General features: G+C 39.2%; 1 protein-coding gene across 1 annotated transcript in view; it reads right to left on the bottom strand.

Annotated features, from left to right (window-relative positions):
- LOC132114738 (ski oncogene-like) overlaps nt 1-18,569 on the bottom strand; it is a 62,451-nt gene extending 43,882 nt beyond the window's left edge. The window contains exon 1 of the mRNA XM_059523030.1: nt 17,235-18,569. Coding sequence (XP_059379013.1) covers nt 17,235-18,146 — 912 coding nt within the window. The 5' untranslated portion in view covers nt 18,147-18,569. The remainder of the gene's footprint in view (nt 1-17,234) is intronic.
- Nucleotides 18,570-24,096: the final 5,527 nt, after the last annotated feature.

The following is a 24,096-nucleotide window of genomic DNA, read 5'->3' as shown; positions in this document are numbered from 1 at the left end:
AAAAGTCTGAGCGCTTCAGTAAATTCCTCTATGTGCCATTCAGGACTGTATTTTTATTTACATATACATAAATGGCCAATAAAAGCTCAGACTGAACCCATTTTGAAGGCACTCAGCCATGAGTACATTGCTCTGTAGCTCCTACAACCATTCTATGGGGTCTTTGACTGTGATCGACTGATAGCTTGACTCTGATAAATTGTTTCTATCATGGGCCAGAGGAGACTAACGAAAGAGAGACAGGAAGTCGAGCCAGTTCCACTCAACAGAAGCTGAAGAGGCCGGCCGATATGTTATCGAAAACTAAATAAACATTTATCAGCATGCATGCTCTGCTCGGCCCAATCACTTCCCCGTCTCCGCGTCTGGGGCCACAACTCAGGTTTCAAAGTTCAGCCGCACAATTTACTCACCAAACAAATCCTGAACTCGGTTGCTATTAAATAAGAGTGCGAGTGAATGGCCGTGATCGTCCTCGGTCAATGCGCCTGTACCCGGTGGGGTTTGGTCGCTATCATTTGTCAATTTTCACACAATGACTTCACAAGGGCAATGAACTTTGGCTGAGAGGATCGCTTGTTTACACAAGCGTCAATGTGAAATAAAACACTTTTCATGCGGGCTTTTTCTTCGCCGGGGCTTTTGAAATGAAAATGGTGAAGAAAAACACAAGTTCACGCCTTTTACTGAATGAGTTTGCTTTACAATCTGCTCTTTTGATTCCTTTCAAGTTGGTTAACAGTGTCGAAATGTTCCAACAACTGGCTCCTGAGCAAATTCAACAGTTCCTGCTTGGTGAGGGCTTTTGTGGATGGTAAACTGTTGCGCTTGTTGGTGCTGCTGATGTTGTTTGGCAGCTCTTGTCTTTGGGAGAGGACAGTACAAAGGAGCTTTGATTGGAGTGTGTGTTTGTTCGAGTTGTGCTGACATCTGTGTATCTGTGTGTATGTGTGAGCCCATGAGTCTCAGAGTGGTGTTGGCCTCGCTGAGCGCTCAGCAGGTTGACTAGAACATGCTGGCTCTTTCCCTCGAAGCCGCCAGCATTCTGTTCCAAATGAGTTCAGCTCGGGGAGAAGCCTTCGCTCTGGGGCACAATCACAAGGCTTACTGTTACAGGCATAAAAGAGGGGCAAGGGGGATGGGACCTGTGAATGAGGACAGGAGAGATCCATCCAGAATGAGAATTAGGGAATGAGAGGCAAAGAGGAAGTGAGTGATGATATTTTGTAACATTTAACATCACTGCATTTGTTCTGAGGTTTTGCTTGAGAAGGCAATATGGGACTATGAGAAGCAAAATGTAAGAATGGACTCCCTTTAAATTCATGAGTGTGAATATGAATTGAACTGTCCAAAGAAATAAGTATGTCAGGAAGGAATTGACTCAACTGTAATTCAACACAGGTGATACATTCTGGGAAATATATTTCTTATATTCTTGTCCAAGCCATTAACTTATTTAAAAATCTACCCATCTATGTACCCATCTACCTACTTACCTATCTATCCATCTATCTACCCATCTACCAAACTACCTTACCATCTATAGACCTACTCATCTATCCATTTTTTACCTACTCACCAATCTATCTATTTACGTACCTACTCACTCAGTCATCAATTTACCTACTTACCTAAATTACCGACCTATCCATCTACCAACCTACCTACCCACCTCTCTACCTATCAGCCCACCTAACTACCTAACTACCCACTTACCGACTCATTTATCTACCCAGCCACGTACCAACCTACTATCCATCTATCTACCATCTGGCTACCCATCTTCCAATCTACCAACCCACCAATCTATTGGTTTTTAACACCTATAAACCTTTAAACTTGAAGGCGTTTTAAACAGTTTTCAAAGCTTTAAAACAATACTTTGTGTGAGTGCAACTCTGTAATCAAATGATAGACCACTAGAAACATCACATTGCTATAAAAACCATTGGCTTGAGCTAGAGCCAAATTAGCTTGCAATGACAACATTCAAGATCCCTGTTTCAGGTCACTGTGCAGTTCATCTAGAGCAGGTCTGACAAACTGAATAGACCTTAGGTAAACGGAGAGCCCCAGGAAGTGGAAGAACTGGCTGAGGCCCAGAGAGAGTGACTACACCCAGGCAGAGGAGTGATCTGGGCCTCCTCCTCAAGAGACAGTTTGAGCAGCAGAAAAGATATGGGTCCGATTTCATCTGATAAGCAGGCAGAGTTGGAATAAGGTCCCTGCACAGGGGACATAAAGAGTGTGTGTTCTTTTGTCATTGCTGCCAAAAACTACACACTCAAGAAAAGAACCTGCTGGCTTAGAATCTCTTCTTTACTTTCCTTCTCCCTGTTTCTTTCTATCTATTTATCTATCCAGTCAGACTTTGTATTGACAAACTCTTCTTTTCTATAAAAAAATTGCTTATATGAATTTGTTTGATTTTAATTTACTTTAATTCTACTTTCTTACATCCAGAATTGAATTATAGTTCTGCATCCTCCATTTGCTGCCTCAGTTCAATGAAAATTCAGGAATTAAATTGAAATTTTTACATTTTTTCAATTCATTTTTTAATGGTGCACTGCCTGCTTTGAAAACAAAAGTGCAATATGTGGAAAACCAGTTTCATAAGAAGGAGAATGTGGCAGCTTTGTGGCTGTTATTCAGAAAAACATCAAGCTGTAGGGCTATTATTGTGGGCAAACGAGACAGAAGTCTATCATTGGAGAGCTGTTGTGTCTTTAAGGATGGACAGAGGTTGAGCTGTTTGGTCTCTGTGTCTGAGGGGAGGTAAGAATACATGCTCACACACACACACTGTCAAAATGCTTTAATACAATGTCTAAGGAGATGGCATCAAATTCAGGAAGCCCAGTGTAACATTAGAATGTGCTTCCTGCAGCAATCAATAGATCCCAGGGCCATACTCCCCCACACATGCACAGACTTTAACAAGGGCGTGAGGAGATAAACAAATTGCCCTTGCACTTTAATCAGACTACAAGGGAAACAACAATCCTTTTGCTAAATTTATGTTAACATTGCTTGATGAACGGCTTCGCTATTTCACTCTAGTTTTGCTTTAAAAGCCACTCTGCAATCGACCGAACCACTTACACCAAGCCCAAGCCAAATTGCAGTCAAACTGAAATATTACCAGCTCTAATAGACACCTCATCTATATATCTTTGATAGCCATCATATTCATGGTCATTATAAATATAAAGTGTTTAAATATGCCCGCACATTGAATATGAATACTTTTGAAGTGTTGGCCAGGTCTGTGAGAAATCGTTCAGGAGATCCATTGAGTCGTAGATCGATGAAGCTCCTTGCGGCCGAAGAGAGGCAGTGTGAAGTTGATGCTAATTGAGACAGAAGTAAATTGATAAGGCCTGGGCTGCATAATAAGCTTGCTTGAAGCTAACACAAGCTAATGTTTCCATTTGCGTCCGCGAAGAGATATATGGAGCAATGGTTGATGATATGGAAAGGCGAATGAGCAAGACGTATGAGACCAGGAGACACCATTTACCGTATCCAGCAGTTCTGGACAGATTTGTATGGAATAAATATTTAAAAAGATCATGTGCTAACTTTTAGACTATGGTGTGGTTAAGTTATTTGTTTTCAGCTTTAGCGGATTCATCTGATTTCAAATTTCCAGTTATATATCTAGATTATTTTAATGTCATTCCAATTAGACTACGATTTATTCAATTCAAATTTGAATTCAACTCATGAATTTCGGAGCTCTGTGACAATTAAAAAAAAAAACATAATGGCTCAACATCGAAGTGAGAACAGTTAAAAGACAAGGGAAACCTACACAATGTCAGCATTTTCTTAAAACTAAAGCTCTTTGAGGTCATGTTACTACTTGTGGAAAAAGCATGTTTATTTGGGTCCTTCTATGCAAATACGTCCAAGTAATTAATTAGCAGATTAATAGTATATAGTTTTGACCTCAGCACTTAAAAGCACAACGTTTTTGTTACAGAGCTGCAGAAAACAGGGAAAACATTGACCTACTGATAGGACAAACTGTTAGAAGCCAAGGTAAAGAGATAAAACAGACTGATTTACTTTTATCTCAATATTAGACCAATTAGACTATTAGAGAGAAAGAGAGAGAGGGAGAAAAAGATAGGGGGACGATACATCAGACTAGCACTACAAAAGTCTGCGCAAATGTAAATAGTAGTAACCTGTTATTAAAAATCCCTCTACTGGTGTGATTTATGTCAGATGTTGTACTTCACTGAGACATCCTTATAGAGGGCAAACAGTATTGTCAGATATAAGAAGCCCCTTTAAAACCGGGCAGGCTAGATGGAGGGTACAATTATCTTCAATTTCCCCTTGGAAAAAAAAAGAGATTGGAGAGATTGTGTTCGGCTTTCTCTCCGATTCCATGTCTGTGTGTGCTTGTGTTTGCATGTGAGCGTGTGTGACAGTCTTTTTCAGTGCAAGATTACATGCGTGGGCAGGCGAGGAGTGGTTTCAGACAGTAAATCAATGGATTCCACTGTAGTGGTGGTATAGGACGTCTACAGGTTAGCGGCGAGTGCAGGGGGAGCCGTGCAGCTTTAACCTGAGCCTTTACCTCCTGTCTCAGGCACACACACACACAGCTCTGGTTTCAAACACATTGTTTTATTTAGCATGTCCGCTGTCAGCTCATTTGGAGGAGTGGTACCAGGTTAGAATAGTATTAACTGCGAGGGATCTATGACCTACGATCGCTAACCTGAGGCGCCACACTAGCCCGGATGCTAATGGTATTAAATGCCATTGTTTCCAACACTTTTAATTCACTTGAGTAAGCCGAGAATGCACACACATTCGCCTATACACATACACCCATAAACCTCATGGCCTTTCTGAACTACTTCTGATTGGTTAAGAGGTGTGACCAGAGCTGCATTCATCCAGTCTTTTATCAAGGATCCCTCTAGTAAAACCAAAATAAAATTACAGTTAAACTTCTTTTATATCTGTAATATGACTCAATGATGTAATATGATATTCGATGAGGCAAGAAATTACTTTATTTTGTCCATCTGGAATTTGCTAAACTAATTAAGTGATTTACTAAATAGATATTTTGATGAAATAGACATTTCATCAAATGCTTATTATTCAAGATTTTTATTTTACACATACAAACAGTTGCTCGCAAAAAGGCAGCAACGTTCATTATGAAAGTTATAAAATTTTACATCATGATGCCTCAAAAGTCTGTAAATTGAAATAACCAGCAATATTCTGTCAAATTAACCCGCCCGACCAAACAAATAAAAATAAACTGACACTCAATGTGTTGGACTGATAAAGTTGCATCCAAAAACTGACACATTTAAGTAACAAATTTGCTAAACTAAAGTCTAAAATAGCTTAAATATTAGCATGAATGTGTTTCTAATAAAATAAGCAAGATTGTGCTCCTGTCCTTTAATGCTAATTTAATTTACATCGCCTCGGATTGGTCCTGCATCCCACCAGCATCTGTCTCACAAATCAATTCAGCTAATTATGAATTTGAAAATGAGAAGTAATTTGCTAACCACAATGTGAAATGATTTGAAAACCACAACATGATTCATGAGGGCCACCGACTAGCATGCCATTATTAGCATTTGACAGCAGAGGCTCCGGCGAGAGAAAGCACGGAGGAAGGGTGCTGTTGAACAGAGACAGACATTCTTTTGTTACCTGTTCAGCAAAACCAAAATAGCCCATGGGTTTTAAGGCTGGAACTGATACACTGCATCCCTTAATCAAAGAACAAAATGACAAGCTTTTTGTGTCACGCCTAGTGCTGCCACTCCACTTCAGCCACAGGGCTTTAACTGACAGTCATCTTTATCAACAGCAAACCTTCAAAAGTGATGAAGTGATTAAATTGTTTTGTCTGGTGAAACCGCAAAGAGCTCAATTTTTCAAACAAAAGTTTAACTGGAAAATCTGTACAGATGAATAAAAAAATAAATGTTAGCATTAGCCAAAGTAATTCTCCTGACAGCACACATACATCGACAAGAATGAAGTCTTAATGAAGTCAATTTTCGAGCGAAAACTTTCCTGTGGAGATGTTATGTGAATGTTTACGCAACATTGATATGATTCAAAATATAAATACAGCTGCTCTTTTTATGTTTTTATGTAAATATGATACTTAAAACACTGTGCAATATTGTCTAAATGAATAATTTCACAGACATTTTGCCGACGTATGCGTGTCTACTGGTTCTGTACGTTGCGTTTCTCTCCCTACACTAGATGCTACATCTTAACACATTAATCAATTCTAGCCTTACGGTTTGTTCATACCAACAACATAACTATAAAGATAACTAAATTAGTATTGACATCAACACACGATAAGCACACACTGCAGTTACATCATCTGCCACTAGGGCTGCACAATTAATCAAATTTCTAATCAAGATTATGGATGCCACAATTACATAATCGTTTAAAGCAGCAGTAAATTGTTATAAGTCCACTTATGTTATTCTGCACGGTTAAGATAAGACACTTGTTCATTTTCATATAAAAATACGGCATGCAGTTGCATCAAACAATGGTATAAACATCATTCAATGTAAATTGTGATAATCATAATAAATAATCGCAATTACAATTTCAATGGATTATTAAAACATTATAGTTATCGTTATAGTTATCGATCTTAATGTGAATGTTCCTTCAGGTTGGAGAAAATAGGAAAACGAAGCATGGCTTGTGAAGACCACATCCAAGACAATAGTCTCAGGCCTGGGCTTTGTCTTCTAGTCTTAGTCCTGTTCCTGAGCTCTGGCTGATTCTTTTTAAATGTTTGCACAAAACCCCTCTTGTGACCATGAGTGTCCCTTGACATTCTGCACCTTCCCTTTATTTAACATTCACCATGACACACTCACGCATGCACAAAATGAGACAAAAAGGTCCTGATTTTCCTCCTGATGAAATGCAAACACGCAGGAGACATCAATGGTGGTGCTGTGCTGTGTTTCAGACTGCAGCGCTGTGGTTGTTCATTTAGATGGGGTGTGAGTGCAGACCTTTGTGTGGTTAGACTGACACACAAGTAACGCACACACAAGCACACACTTGCCCTCTGCCCCAGTTGTGTAGCCTATAATCTTTTATTTCTTGGCCTGTGGCCTGTAAAAGGTCAACTTTGCAACAAGATTACTGTGTGTTCTGTGGTCAGGGTTTCACCTGAGTGATGTCTTAGTGGAACCTACACGTTTGCTAACTTAGATGCTACACACCATTTAGTAAACCAAAGCATAATTCCAGACATATTTCCACCAAAGAAAATGTGGTTTGGGGTTTAAGAAATTGAAGAAAAAAAAAAGTGAAGTGAAACAAAGCAAGATGGTACAAAACTGTGCAATAGTTGCAAAACAAGGCTGCCAATGCCAGACCTCTCTGATATGTTTCTAACCAAGGAAAAAGTGGTTTTTGGCCTGAACTCAGTCTCAAAAGGCTGACGTGAAATTAAATGTGGAGGTACCAAATTGTGAAACATTCCTTGTATTACAACCAACAAAGCTACATTTGAAACACTCAATGTTTTCAAAACTTTATTTATTGGTTATCTACAAATATTGTGTGTTAATTGATTGCCGAGTTATATTTCTTATCACTTCTAATTCATGGTTATATAAAGACGCTTGAATATAAAATTGTGCCATGTTTGTGCAGGCAGATTATGTAGGCTAGTGATTTATGTCATTGTTCTGCTTGCAGGTCAATGGAAACACTGGCTACGGCAGCATCACCATTTAGATAGAAAAGGGTGAATGTGTGAAAGTTCTGATTCAATGATGAAGCATTTGGTGGGTGTCAGACAGATGGAGTTATGAGTGAGTAAATGTATTTACCTCTTTACGCACATTGATGCTGAACTGTACGGCTGATGTAATCCATACCCTGCTGCCGGTCTGGAACAGACATCAGAACAGCAGTCACGATAGCAAACCCATCATCTGTCTCTCCTTCTCTCTCCTCTGTAGATGTAGCCAAGAGCCCAGACAGCAGCGTTTCATGCTACCCTGCGATTTCATTTTCAGCAAGCATAACTAGAGGGTTTGAGTTGCATTTTTTCTAGCCGTGTTCTGTAATAGTATGTCTGTCTACTCATTTTAATGTCAAAATTACACATTATGAAGTAGGTTCCTTCTGTGAGGGGCACACTTCAAAGAACGGCAGTTATACAAGTCTGACTAACCAAACCAAATTATGGTGCATCTCAAACCAGTGCCACTGGGTCCAGACAAGTGCTTCATTTAGAATGGGGTGAGGAAGGATGTCGTATGTCTATTTATTTCTTTCAGATGCTAAGCCTACAAGGCTTTACATGCCTGTAAAAAGTCTTTAAGAAATTGCATGGTACACGTACATATGCTAAATGAAAGACAGTCAAATTAAAGAATGAATAATAATAATTGAATGTATAAAATTCTATACACACCACATATTACCATGTTACAAAATACTACCAAATAATACATGCTACAGATGTATTTTACAAAAGTACTTTACATTACAATTTACTATAACATTCAAAACGTTTGGGTCTGTAAAATGGTTATGTTTATTTTTAAGAAACTAACCAACTAACTGCATTTATTTGATCAAAAATACAGTAAAAATGGTAATATTGTATAATATTATTATACTTTTAAAATAACTGTTTTCAATATTACTTAATTTTAAAATATATTTAATGTCTTATTACATTACAAACTTTCCCTCAAGTTATTGGATGCAGAATTATAGATAGCTGCTATGGGGCAGTGTGACTCCAAAAATATCTTATTTTTTTCATAGTCATTCAGTTTGAGGAAGTGTCGCTGTCTCTCAGTGTGCGTGTGTAAGTCACGCTGCCTCTGTCAGCCATCTGTCCAATGGGAGCTAAATGGAGGCATCCGATTGGTCAGTGTGTCTGAATAGAGAGGGGTTTGATAGGAAGGGTCATGAATCGGACTGCTCTTAGACATACAAACACACACTGCCAGCTAAAGGCTGACTCACTCTTTCCCATGAAGACAATAGCGCTCAGCTGACATTGCAGAAAATCCCCATGCACACCTTTTTTGCTCTGCGATTTTAAATCACAGTGGCAGTCAAAAGAACTGTGCTGCAAATTTCAGACAGAAATTTCATATAGGATGCATTATGTGTGAAAATAAGTTGCCAATCAGAATATTCCAACTATACATCTGGAAATCCCACATAAATTGTATCCACATGCACATGATTGGATCATGGAGAGTTGACCATGATATTATTGGTTAATATCATTTGTCCCCACCCACATGGCCTTGGCTACATCAGCAGAAAACTAAAATAATTTCAGACTCATAAACAATAAAATCAAGATATTTAAAAAAAATAAACGTCAAATTTGATGTCATGTTGACTTTAAAAAAAATTGTGGTTTAAAAATCTTAATGTTAAATTACAAACGGAAGGTGATTCGTTGCGGCGATTAATTTTTCAAAGCTAAACTCGTTCAGGAAAATGTGTTTTGTTCTATTCGTGCTTAACTGTCATTAATAATGAATATCTACAGCTCCATGAATGAATGAATGCAAAAAATAAAGTGGGAATGAGAGAGGTTTTATTTATTTAAAACAGAGTGCATGACGCAGAAATAAACTGCCAGAGAGAACACTGGATCCAGATCCTTTTCTTTCCTACTTGTTTAGTTAATTCATTGACTTGGACTTGTTATTCTGGTGTGACTAGGACACAGGAGCAGCTCATAACAGTCTGCCTGACATTAAATGTTCACAATGTCTTTCAGTAAATCAACCATTTACCTTACGCACCAGCACATCCAATCTAGCATTATTGACAATCACAGTATTCGAGAAAACCCCCGAAACGCATCTATTTTCCCACCCCTCCTCCCTGTTAATGCCAGACACAGAAAAAGCTCCCTCCTCCATCCCACACTCATCTGTCTGCCAAACCCCCATCACATCTTCCTCCACCTCCCCCGACTGCCCCTATCAGGCAGGTATAAGAATGCTTTCCTAAAAGGCCAGCCAATACAAACACACAGAGAGAAAGACAGGACTGACTGATGTGTGGGGGCTGGGTGGAAGGAGTGTGAAAAGAGAGGATGCCCCGTGATGAACCTCTCTCTTTTATCTGTGTTTATCTCCATCTGACATTAATGAGATTTTAGCTACTGCATCCTGGGGGAGGGGGGGCAGCCTAGGAGGCTTATGGCATATGTGTAAGAGAGAGTGTGATATAATGTCACAACACAGCTTAAGCTATGACGAGGAGAAATTATGTAAGAGGAAACAATTATCCAATATGTACAGTCTTGTTTTTGATTGCTATATAACTGAAATCCAAACATTTCTACATTCACTAAGAAGCTCTGTAACTGTGTGGGCAGTAAAGGCGGTAAGGTTGGCTCTCTTGAGTTACAATGCTATGAATTCCAAAACCTAGTGAGCTGCCTACTAGGCAACATACTAACTACATTAGTACTTCATAACTGACTAATTTGGAATGTTAGGCTATATATAAAAGGACACACAGACGTTGTACTGAAATTTTGATATATATATATAAAAAACATATTTTTAAGTTTTCTTTAAAGCTAGATTTTACCAAAAATGAGTTAATAATGAAAGGAAGCTAAATTATTAGACTATATTAGGGTATTTATTTAAAATTATTATTATTATTATTATGCTATTTACAAAGACAGCTGCGTTCTGGAACAAAGTGAAAAAGTATAGCAGAACATATTTAATATTTAATTTGATGTGAATTAAAATGAGGCTGTTTGGGATCAAAGTACAGACTGTTCACAGTGTTAAACTACTAAGTACATGGATGTCAATGAATCAAATGAAAAAACATTGGAGCTTGCCTATATAAAACATTTCCAGTGGAAAAGAATGGGTTGTGAAATGTGAAAACATTCTGAACGAAGTGTACCTACCATCCCTTTACAGTCTCAATTTGATTTGTTTGCAACAGAGCACCTAGTGTGAATGAAGTCTATTACATAAGTACATTTGATCTCTCAGGCATATTTTGGAGTCATTGATGGAAAAACAGTGAAAGTCATACTTCCAGCTGAGGTTGCTAAATAGCATTGAACGGCAAAGATGAATAAGAGCCATTGTGATTTGAAAATCCGGCTCGAGAGGTGCAAAACTGATAAAATTTATATATATATATATATATATATATATATATATATATATAAAATGAATTGACTTAAATTTGCATTCTATTAGACCCACAAAAGCAATTAGGGTTTGAATTGTTCCAGGGAGATGTTTGCTTCTTATCTCTTAAACAAAGTCACATATTTTCTCTCTTTGGCTGGTTAATCACAGTTATGAACCATCAGTTCGGGGCTTGTCAGTGACAGACTATTTGAAAAATCTTAATTAGCACCTAAAGCAGTATCTTTAGAACACTCAGCTGCTGCTCACTCCTGAAAGAAAAATCCTGTCGAATTTAATAACCACCCAGGACTACACATGAGAGGTTGTAGGATCAGTGGGAAGAATAAGTTTTGTTATGAAAGCAACAGATTACTGTGTTTTTTCCGCCGAGTTTCATACTGAGTAAAACTGTTCGGGTTTCTCGCCTGGCACTCTTGCGCAACAATAAAAATGACCCTTGCAGATATCCAAACAAAAGCCTGTTCATATCAGTAACCGACTGAACAACACAGGGTCCGTTTCTCTGCCTCGCAGGTCTTTGACCTCACCAGTCCAAGTTCTGGAACATACTTATGAAGACTTTAACCTGTGAGGTCTCAGAACAGCCGTTTGGCTCAGTTCTCAGACGGATCCTCTGGTTTATATCGTCGGCAGCTGCAGGACTATCCATGCCTGTGGAGCTCCTCGCATTCTGAAGGGGAGGTAGAGAAATGCGCAAATGCAGCTTTTTGTGCTGCGCCCATTGATATGCATACCAGGGGCCAGCTGCTGCTGAGCTGTGTCGAGTTGAGCCATCCTCTGTGTGTATGTGTGTGTGGTTTAAGAGCGATATGCCTGGCGAATGAGACGGGACATACCTAATATCCCCTTAGGGAACTGGCTTCCTCTCCCAGAGCTCTTGCACCCTCTCAGTTCTCCATCAGATATCCCAGAATTCTTAGAGGCACTTGGAGGTGGGGGGGTGCAGTTGGAAAGATGCCACGCTCTCTCTTCGAAATAAAAATCACAAGTCAGGCGAACCGAATGAGGAGGATGGAAGAAAGAAAATGAACACGCAAGGTGTTCATCAAAAGCGTTTTCAAGGGCGTGATTTAGACTAAATTACTTAGCTATGTTTCCAAAGAACGAACAATTAACTGAGAAAACTAAATCAAAGGCTGAGTGCGGTTAAATTCTGCTTTAATGACTGCATGATTAGAGAGGTTTACTACCCACTTCCAGCACCTGGGGGGAATTAAAGATCGAAAGAGAGAAAAAAAACACTTGATTGTGGAAGAGACGATAAGTCAGCAGGGAAGGAGTTCTGATACAGAGCGGGTGTGCGTGTGTGCGTCTAAGTGTGCCGACAGACACGCAGCGAAAGCGAAAGAGAGAGTGAGAGGGCATGCTTCATTCATGCCCATTCATACTCCTATTTGCATAATCAGTCTCTCACTGCACTTTGGGAGTGGCGGCCCTGGAATGTGACTGTCGCAATTCTCCCTTCCCGTCACAGAGCTGCGGTTTTCCTGCACTGGCAGCAAGAACGCCCCGTTTGCCAAAACTCTCTGAATAACCCCTGATAAAACGCCTCCACATTTAACAGGAAACTCAGAGGGGGAAATCAAATGCATGACTAAGAGGGAAATGCTCATGATATGGGCTTTCTCGTGCTTACTGTCCTGAAAAATGAAAATGCTAACTATTCTGTCAAGCAAATCTTTCAATGTGAAAACACAATTATTATAGGGTTATACATTTGAAATTAATTTAGGACAAATAATTAAAATATCTAGAACATATTTACATTGACCAGGAATTCAAAAATAGCGGAGACGAAATGCAAAAACACATCCTGTGTGAAGTCTATTTTAGAAAGATAGAAAAGGTTGAACGTAAAATAGATTTTTGTGGTGTATATGTCAACAATAGGCTTATGTTCAATATAACAGAAATAAAACAAGCAACATATTGACTTCTAAAGCCCTTTTGTGCATTTAATGTTTTCATTTGCTGTAACTTAGTGTATAAAAGTGACCTTAATTTTGGCGTTTTCTCATCAAATATTGATTATTTGTGATTAATTTGATTTACATTTATGCATTTAGCAGACGCTTTGGATAAAAGTGACTTACAGTGCATTCAGGCTATACTTTGTTTTTTGTTTTTTTTACCAGCATTTGTGTTCTCTGGGAATTAAACAGACACCTTTTTGCGCTGCTAATGCAATGCTCTCCCACAGAGCCACAGGAATACCTTTATTCATTTATTCATCAGTGTATCATGTAAAAAAAAACTTTTTTAATCTGTTGAAGACTCAAAATGTTGAGTCTAGTTAAAGGAATTTACTCACTTTCTACACTTCTTTACAATTTCTTATGTTATTTCATCTTTATTCCACTCAATCATTCAGCTCCGCCCCTGATAATTACGTCCAGACATTTTTATCAGTATATAAGTAATCATGATGAAGCCAACTCAACACCTAAGCTTACACTTTGAACCCGTATACTACAGTTCAGCGAACTCGAGTCTTGTTTACCAAGCGGCAAAACTCTTTTGAACACTCTGAACGAGACACTATTTTTTCCCCCACAGAATATTAAAAGACCTGAGACAGCTTGACAGAACATAATGGCTAGGTACATTTTACGCTTAATTATGAGTGCGTGTCTGAGTGAGGGACACAGAACATCCTGTATTTCTGTGTCTTCCGGCTGCTGACTGAAAGCACCAGACAGACACACACTTACAAACACTTATACACACACACACACATGTCGAGGGAGGTTGAGCAACTACACAGTCTGTGACCTTCCCTCAGCAAGCAGCAGAGAAAGAGGAAGTTCCTTCACCCCACCCAGAGACAGAGAGAGTGAGAGAGAGACTGCCAGACTACTTTTCACTGATGAGGAACAATAAGATCTGTAAATAACTCAGCAAAAAATAAAACAGCTTTGTCACAATCACACAGAATATGCCTCACAGACAGCAACACAGCATATATAGGCAAAATAATCTGTCACTGTCACATCAAATGCATTTGGAATCCATAGGCCAGATTTATGCTTGTTATGCAAGGTTGAAAATGCCTATTATATATATATATATATAGAGAGAGAGAGAGAGAGAGAAATAGATATAGATAGATGTATAGATATACATAAAAAATTATCACAGTTTCCAAAAAATGTTAAGCAGCACAATCATTTTTTTTAAATGTATAATAATAAGAAATGTTTCTAATGCACCTAATCAGCATTTAGAATAATTGCTGAATGATTATGTGACATGAGTAATGGCTGTTAAATATTTAGCAATGCCATCACAGGAAAAAAAAGCATTTTACAATATATATTAAAATAGAAAACATATTTCAAAATTTGTAAAATATTTCACTATATTACTGAATTAAAAAAAAAAAAAAAAAAAATTAGCATGAAAGACATCTCATAACACAAATATAAAAAATTCTGACCCCACTGACAATTTCAGGCCTCAGTCTTATTCTACAAACATCTTAGTGGCATATTAAATTGTGTGGAAGCCATTATGCAGTTATCAATATCAAATCGCCAACTCTTCCTGGCAAAGGAGTGACCAGGCGGGCGAATGTAAAAATACACAGTATCTCCCTCTCTCTAGATGGATGTACAGATGTATACCACTTCCGTTTCCAGACGGTTTGAGAGTGTTCCCTCTTGTGTCTGGTGAGAGGCAGGAAAGCTCTTGAGAGGAATAAAAGCCTCCCTTTGGGGGGTCTGATAATGTGATAATGCAGAGAGCTCCGGGACATTTTGGTCTCACTTGAGACAGAGGGAAACAGCTCGATGTTAACGAGACAACGTCATTCACCGTAAGGGCCCATTCAGTCGACAAACCAATTATGACACACATCATCGGTGCAAAAGAGACAGAAAACTGCAAATGTGTGTAAACACACTGAAGTGCAGGACTAAGTTTACATTCTCTCAATCTATTCATACAAGGAAAGTAAGTGGGTGAGAGCTGGTGTTTGGAGGAGGTGGTGGAGGGCTGATCACAGAGAGATGGGAGGGAGGAGATGTTGGTGAATGCAACTCTTTGTTGGTTCATATTCCGTTTCCACCACAATACTCCAATCCCTGCATCATCAGCTCCATTCAGGGAAAACAGTTAATGCAAATGACCAGGCCTGCTATTCACTGAATGTTTATGTGTGTGTGTGTATTGGAGGGGGGCACACTACTAAAAAACTTTTCCTCTAATCCTCTACCTCACAAACAGGACCCTGTCTGGTGCAAGAGTTAAGCATTAGGGCCCCAAGGGTAAGAAGAGCCGCCACACATGTGAGTAACCCGAGACTGGAGACAACCCAAAGCAGATAAACATATAAAACAACCAGCCTGAGACTGCTTTATCGGATTATTCCTTCTAAAAATATTCCGAAATGAACTTTATGATGCATATTTAAGCAGTAAACTTGGTTGGAGTGCAGCTCGGAGAACTTGTTTTTCCCTCAGCAGTATTGTGATTCAACTCTGAATGGCCCGATCATTAAAAACACATCTACTGTCAAGTACCTGTGATAGCTAAATGACCCATTTTTTAATTACCATAACATGACACCATTGCCGTGGGACATGTGGAAGTCATTGCTGGGCTTGAGAGAGACAGATGGAGGAAAGAGATGATAAAAAAAACTAGACAGAGAGAGAGAGAGCAAGAGAGAGATGAGGACTAAGTGCCCTGGCCTTTAATGGCTCTAAATGATTGTTTGTTTACACACTAAGCACTGTATCTACAGTAAAGACCAATAGGACAGAGGTCATGACACTGAGGGTTAGTTAATGGTCAATTAAATGCAGCATGTGCACAAGTAGAAGTCACCTAGATATGCTATCTGTGATTTTTTTGCATGGGTCTACTCAAATTAAATATTTCATGCCATTAAATTTAGGCCACTGTGATGGCTATTCTATCTCAACGTCCGCCCACAGATTCTATAACTCACCCCTCTCCCGGATATCAGGTTGTAACATTTGGACTGGGAAACCAATATCATGATAGCTTCTGGAGTCTGAAGACTGGGTCACCCAAGAACTGACACTCTTGGACCTTTTCCAAGCACTCATCTAAAGAGGGAAGCTGATGCTACTTGGAATATGCCAGCGCAAAACCTAAGACATACAAATTTCACCCTGGTGGTGGGGCTTTAAACATCTCGTCTGCCAACTTTAAGACTGTTGCTTCAATACCAGTAGAGGTGATTCATGGACATCACCACAGTGCCCCAGAGCACTTAACCTCAAGTTGTGCCAAGGGGACTGTCTCTATAAGACGTGCACTGTATGTCTGCCAAATACCTACTTACTGTTTAGTCTGAAGTTTGTGTCATCAAAGAACTGACACCCTTGGCCTATCTCCAAGCATTCATCTGAAGACAACTATGACGAGCCGTTTTAACGATATCTATTTTTATGCTACTTATATTTGGATTACTTTAAGTTAGTGGAATATTTTCAATTTCACTAGTTCCTTACATCACTAGTTTCAGTTGCTTTTTTACTTGCAAGATGCAATTAGTCAGAATGTCTACAACACACTAGTGTAGGCTATAATAGTATGATACAACTAATTCTATGGAAACAGTCACAGATAGCAAACTATTTCTAGAAAGCCAAAATTGATATGAATACATCATGAATAGTTAGTAAATCTGAAATTGGTGCCAGTATAATGGGAAAACATAAATTGGTATCTGAAGGAAAGATGCAAAGTTGTTTGCCACTACCGAGAAGTACTATATTGCAATTATACTTAATACTTGGGACTAACATAGCCTAATTACAGAATATGTTTGTAATGAAAAGTTATTAATGAAATTGGAAAACATGGTTATTGGCTATACTAGGCAGCAACTAGTAACATAGAAACTAATTAGTTCTAAGAGATTAAACGACTTGTCATGGACATCTAACACTTACCGTACACTAAAACAAAAATTAAACAGTTTATCCTGATGCAGCGCAAAATGTATATATAAAAAAAAGAAAACTAGCTCACCCGTGATGCTTTCCGCTTGTATTTATTGGCGAAGTCAAATTTCTCCTTCATGTCATCCAGGAGCTGCTCCAGACGCGCTTTCTCCTCTTTCCCCGTGTAATCCGGGCTCAGGAGGACATACGCCCTCCAGTTGGCCGAGTCAAAGCCCCAATGGCAAGTCCTGTTCTCCAGCGATTTGTGACTGTGAACCACGAATTTCTGGGTCGGGTACATAAGTCTGCAGTCCATGCATTGGATGCAGGGAGCGTTGGGACTCGTGTAGAGCTCCGGGACCAGCAGACCCTTACACTTCCCGAAGCACTCGTGATAGATCTTGAAGCTCTTCTCGGTGAGTTCCAGCTCGATGGAGCCGTACAGCTCCTTCTTGGAGTGCGGCGGGTACGTCCCCACGTAGATGAGCGCGTTGCACAGGCGCTCCGAGTCTGTCTTGGTGATGAGTCCGCAGGAGGGCGCGGAGAACGGCAGGATGCCCATCACCTTCAGGATCTCCAGCTGGTCGGCGGTGCAGCGCGAGCAGTAGATGTGCAGGTCATCGCACACCGAGTTGATCTGCTGGAGCGAGAAATCCCGCAGCACCGTGTTAAGGATCTGCGGCAGGCACAGGCGCTTCTCGCCGCCCACTACGAAGCACGAGATCGTCTCGCCCTCCAGGACCGTCTCGCACCTCTCGGTGGAGCGGTCGGACGGGATGAAGAGCGGCCCGGGCATCACCGGAGGAGGCTGCATGGGGGGGAGGTGCAGCACAGGCTCCGGGACGTCTTTGCCGTCTTTCTTGAAGAGCAGGTCGTGTTGCCATCTGGCCGAGAAAGCGGCCGGTCCTCCGAGAGAGCTCATGGAGCTCAGGTGAAACTGTTTGAGAGTTTGTTGCAGTCCCGGGTGAGGCTGGAAACTCTGTCGCGCTACTGTTTCCATGTTTCAAGCACCGCGTTGTCGTTGAAACCGAGCGTCTGGAGAGAAATACGACTCAAAGGTCCAGGTTCCGCGTCTCTAAATCCAAGTATGTGAAAACAAGCACAAGAAGGCCGATAGGGCTTCATCAAATCCCCACTCAGACGAAGGTTTCCACCGGCGTGTCTTCTTCCCCTGCAGCGGGCTTCCTCCTGTCCATATCCACAGACAGACGCGTACAGAAAAAAAACTCAAGTGTAACACAAGCAAAAGCCCGCAAGATGCAGCAAAACCATCCCACGGTGGAGCCGAACTTGTCCCACGTCAAATTCAGGAGTCAAATACACAACCCGCCAACTTTAAATCCGTATTTTCCCTGTGAGTAGAGATCGCTGCAGCCGGACGGCGCGTCTCCTCCGCTCCTCTGCCCCTGCAGTTCAGTATGACTAAGTCAGTAAGCACAGTCTCTCTCTCTCTCTCTCTCTCTCTCTCTCTCTCTCTCTCTCTCTCTCTCTCTCTCTCTCTCTCGCTCTCTCTCTCTCTCTCTCTCTGTGTTTGTGTGTGTCTGGCTCAGTCACTGAATCCCAGCCAAGAATGTGACTGACTCCGCAGGCTGTGGCTGTTCCAAGAAACAGCCTTCACTCCCCGATGGTGTAGAGACAGTCACTGTATTTAAAATATCACTATTTATATTTACTTGTTTTTTTTAATTACTTTTTGTTTAATAATGTCTTATTTGTAAACTTCATTCATAGAAATTTATCACATTATTCTATTAATTTTAATTTATTAACTGATTTATTAAATGTACTATTGATTTAAATTGTCTTAAAATGTAAAAAAAAAAAAAAAAAAAAGACAAAAAAGGCAAGGTAATAATATTGACATTTTTCTTCATCATAAATACATTTAAAACACATCGCAGATTTTCACTGTGGCACCACTTGTATTTTACCTAAAAAAGAAAGCTGCTGCAATTAAACCTTAAATAGCTGTACATTAGTGCAATGAATATTTTAAATGAAAGTCACAGTTGGAGGAAGTAAGAACATTTTGTAGGCAGGCTGGGCAGTATGTTGAATCAGTGGGTTGATGGGTGGAGTCCGAAACAGACGCTCTAATTTAGACTGACTGCGGTCTGAGTTTGTAAGCTTTGGTTTTCCTGAGAGTTTTACACTGAAATGAGTACAGCAGAACTTGGAAAATACTGCGACTACATGACTAATAAACACAAAAATGTTGTTTCACAATATTTGTATGATATGATAAACCAACTGTAATGTTTTGTCACTAATATCAAACAACTCCAAGCACATCAAGCAATAATAATATTACTCACAACATCACCATTCTCCTCATAATTATCATGTTTTTATAGTAAATGGATGTTAATTATATAAAATAAGATTCAGTGCCACTATTACAACATTTTGGGTTTATGTCACACAGACATTCAAAAATCTTAATCCACTCCCTTTCTGTGAATAATAGCCTACTGTGACCTATATATTTACCTCTTATTTTAATGTATGTATATCTATGGATGTTATGTCTGTATATGGTAATGGGCCATATTTTATTCACATTTCCTGTCACACTACAGTGCTGTACATATTCCAATGATTTATTAATAATTCTAGATTGAGTCCAACGGCAAGCATTAGGTCAATGTAATCTGTTGCAGTAGCACCCTCTAGCTCCAAGGGGATGTTACTGCAGGTAGACCACATTGGGACAAATGTATAAACTGTATAATGTGCATAAATGATGTTTTATCTGCATTCACTTTGAACTAAATGTGTTACCTGTTCTTAATTCAGATACACTGAAAAATTTCACAATTTTCTCTCATACTCATATACTATTTTCTTGTAAAACACACTCCAATAATCTTTTATGTTAAGGCTAAATGTTTTATTTACAACTTCAAAAGATATATTTTTTATACTAGCTTTAGTTTTTCCACAAAAGTCTATATCTGATCTTACATCTTCATGATAATGTGATGAGAGAAGGGAATTTCTTTTTAACAGTGCCTCATATTCCTTCTTTGTAAAAAAAATGTTTTTTTTTTTCGGGGGGGGGGGGGGGGGGGGTGATTTGTGTCTTGGATTTAGCAAAAGCCCTGCAAGATGGACCAAAATATGATCATTTAAGTCTCGGCTGTCTCTCACATTTTTGCACACATATGGAAATATATTCAAATGGGTGGTGTGAACACGAACTGCTGACCTAAACTCTTTTTCTTTTAATGGCAAATAATACTCATCCATCATAATGGATGCACAATCAAAAAATGAATAACATCATAAACTTTTTTTCATCCCATTAAGGCTGCTCGCTTTAGACATTTCAGTATTTGAATAATATTCCTTTTTTGTTGGCTACCAACATTAGTTAGATTCAGAGCAGCACATACAAGCTTTATTTAGACAGCCGTAAATAGCAGATGAGTAGAAAACAACAACAACAACAAACTATTTATGATCTTGAGAGAGAAATCCATTTTGTTACTATAGAGACAGGTTTGTATAAGCCAGACCCCTAAAATGCAAATGCATTGGGATTGGTTGTCTTTTGTGTAGGCGTCATGACATGTCTGCAGTAATTACATTGCAGAAGAGTCAATTACCTATTTAAATTTATGCAGTGACAAATTAAATGGCAGACACATTACGAATGTTTGCTTTCATGCACTGGTAACAGTGTGGGAATCAGTGAATCAGACTTGGTAATTCATTTATTTTATTAAAAAAAAACAGCCAACACACTTATTTACTCTGAAAGAGATGGACAAAAATGGAACAAAAAGGTGTGAATAATAATATTTGATTTGGTAGGTTGCAATAAAAAGGTTATGAACTGTACTGAGAGCGGTTTAAGACAGATTTGGTGTGTGGTTGTTGTTGTTGACAGCCAGTTTTCTCAGCCCAAGCTACACACCACCACCACCCTCTTAACAAACAGGATCAAAATATATCTGGTAGGCTCAGATAAGAAGAAACCAAAGACATGTGCTGCATTACTGCAGTTTATTCAGCTTTTAAGAAGCAGAATTATATGCAGTGAAACATGCCGATGATTTGTAAACACACACATTAGTGGTGGCGGGCATACATCTCTCTTTCTCGCTTCTGTCAGTACAACCTGTGCCAGCTGTCTGACAAGTCAAAGAGCCGTCAGAGTTGTGACCTTTTTGAGAAAGGGCAGACCTGTGGCTTAATAATTGTAGTGAGAGGTAGTGCCCACATCTCTCCTTGTAGGCGACACAATTCCTCCAGTTACATGCTGGCAGCTTGGCAGGGGCAGAGGTTTGGTAACAGATACTGGCTGAGAAGATCTCTGTCAGACTCGTTTTGTGAACAGTGTCTTAAAGGTTTCTTTTTTGTCAAATGTAGATAATGCTTCCTACTAGCTCAGCATAATATGCCACTTTAGGTAAGCAAATTATGCGGCTTTGTGGTGCTTTCAAAACATTGCTGAAATTGCTAATGGCACCAATGCTGAATTTAGTGTGAGAAAAAAACGTAATGACGTCACCATCAGTGATGACGTACAAAGAACCAATGAGAATGATTCATTGAAACAAATCATTCAAAACAGCCAGTTCATGTTTTTGTCAATGATTCAGATTTCTCATTGCTATTTGGAGCCGTCTGCGTACCACAGCAACATGGCACAAACAATGGCGGAGCTATCAATAGATGACATATTGAATATAACATAGATGAAAACGAGGCTGAGAGTTATAGACTTGCAATCTTTACAATGACATCCACTGGTCATAGATCACATACTTTGGACAACACAACTTTCAAAACTGTGTTTAGACAAGTTCCTCTTGTAGGTAAACACACTTGCCAGTAAATATAATTCTTATTCTGACATCTTCTCAAGCACATTAGCCATTCATTAATCTCCTCAATCACTTTCCTATTCTCCTTTTGCCACCTCACACTTCTTCCACGGTGCATTAAGAAAGCTTGCTTTTGGAAGGAATTGGATAGCGCCCGCTATTTTTACATTTTTCATCATTCATCAAGCAACCATGGCGACGGCTCACAACATTGCCTCACACAAGTCCTAATGACATAAGCGCTCTTTCCTGGATGCCGTCTCCCCGGCTCCATCCCTGAACAGACTTACTCAAAACTCATCTGCTATTGTACTCTCTCACTGTGTGGCTATGGAACCATCAGTGTCAGCATTAGAACCTTCTGGAATTCTCATCCAGAGGAGAGAGATGGTTCCAAACCTTGCCTCAGCCTCTCCAGAGCTCAGAGCTGCGGCACCTTATATGGATCATTTATTTTGGTGATGGCCACCAGAAATCATCTCTCAGTACCCTATAGAGCAAACAATTAAAAACAAAAACAAAAAGAGGGGGCGGTAGCTCTCTCGCCTTGGGCACCAAATAACCTAGAGCCGGCCCTGCCAACAAATACATACAAAATATGTCAAAATACCCGTCTTGGAAAGTATGTTCGAAAAAACAATTGGTTATGTCTTAAGTGAAAGTAAACAGTTGAGAAAAAAATCGGATGTGTATTATATTGGATGCATTCATTGTCTCTTAAAGTGACCGCACCTTATTTAGCTGCTGTAATGTTAATCCAAGAAAATTCAATTAAGAAAATCACTCACTGCTCTTGACTGAATTGCTCCGTAGTTTTAACAAGAATGAGTGCAGAGTCAAACCAAAAATTATTCAGACACCATATATTATAAAAAAAAAAAGAAAAAAGTTTTAATAGTATGTGCAGGACACTATAATTAATTTAGGTAAGTGAGAAAAATATTAAATAAATAGCAAAATAAAGCGAACTGTGACATATTATACCCCAAAAAAACCTTAATACAGTGGACAACTAGTGAAATTGATAGAAAAAAATGGGACCAAAAATTATTCAGACACTTTGACCTCATGTTTTGCTTATGTGTTTTTTTTCTTTAATTGCTAATGCAACCTTTTCACACCACAGACTGAACAGAATTAAGCATTGCTTGGTAATTGTTCAACAAAGTATTGATAGTTGTGTAAATATTGCCATACTAACAGTTGTCTAATGTTTGGTTTGATTGTTATCCATTACATATCTTTCTATCAAAGTTATCTGATATTATCAAGATGAATTTGTTCTGACAGTTCAACTCTGATTTCTTATCATATTTTATTACCATTTTATAAACTAGAGCAAATAAACTGTGATAATGTAAGACATGTTGAAGGTGTCTGAATACATTTTGGTTTGACAGTTAATTAAATTTTTACAGTGAAGACTATGCAGTGCTATTTTACATTTAATTATTTGTTTTCTGTACCTGGACACCTACAAACATGAAACAACTTAAACATTGTGCAATTAGCACAAATAAATAAATAGAATGAACATATAAATTAAACAATTTCAAACAGGGCCCACCGGTACAACCTGCACCGGGGCCCCGCAAACCCCAGCTACGGCCCTGTTCTGGAACACCAGAGACTAGAAGACTGAGATCAGCTTTGGCACTAGAGATGTTTAGCTGGCTCTTTAGGTGAAGCCAGAACATACATGCGCACACTCTCATGAACATCTTGGCAAAACAGTTTCACTAAGCTGTGAGATGAAGTGTTGGTGGACAGTATCATGCATTCTATCACCTCCTTCAAATGTCCAAAATCAAATTAGTCATTTGATGGAGAAAGACATTTTGTTTTCCCTAAATGAAATGGATTTGAGTGTTTGCGCCTTGGGTGCTGGTGGAGCGCTGTGAGATGGATATCACAGCCACGGTTATATAACACTCACCCCTGGATGTGATGTCATCCCTGCAGATGTAGAGCAGAGGATCCAGTTCAGATGGGATATATATTTATGTGATGCTTTATGAACACTTGATTCTTCATTTTGATTGATGAACATAGCAACATTTAGCAGCTGTTATTGTTGTTGTACTGTAGTCTGAAGTATGCAAAGTATTACACAACATA

Source organism: Carassius carassius, chromosome 34 (assembly GCF_963082965.1).
Source record: "Carassius carassius chromosome 34, fCarCar2.1, whole genome shotgun sequence".
NCBI classification, from domain to species: Eukaryota; Metazoa; Chordata; class Actinopteri; order Cypriniformes; family Cyprinidae; genus Carassius; species Carassius carassius.
The sequence above is the reverse complement of the archived record's forward strand: the minus strand, read 5'-3'. Positions and strand labels throughout refer to the sequence as shown.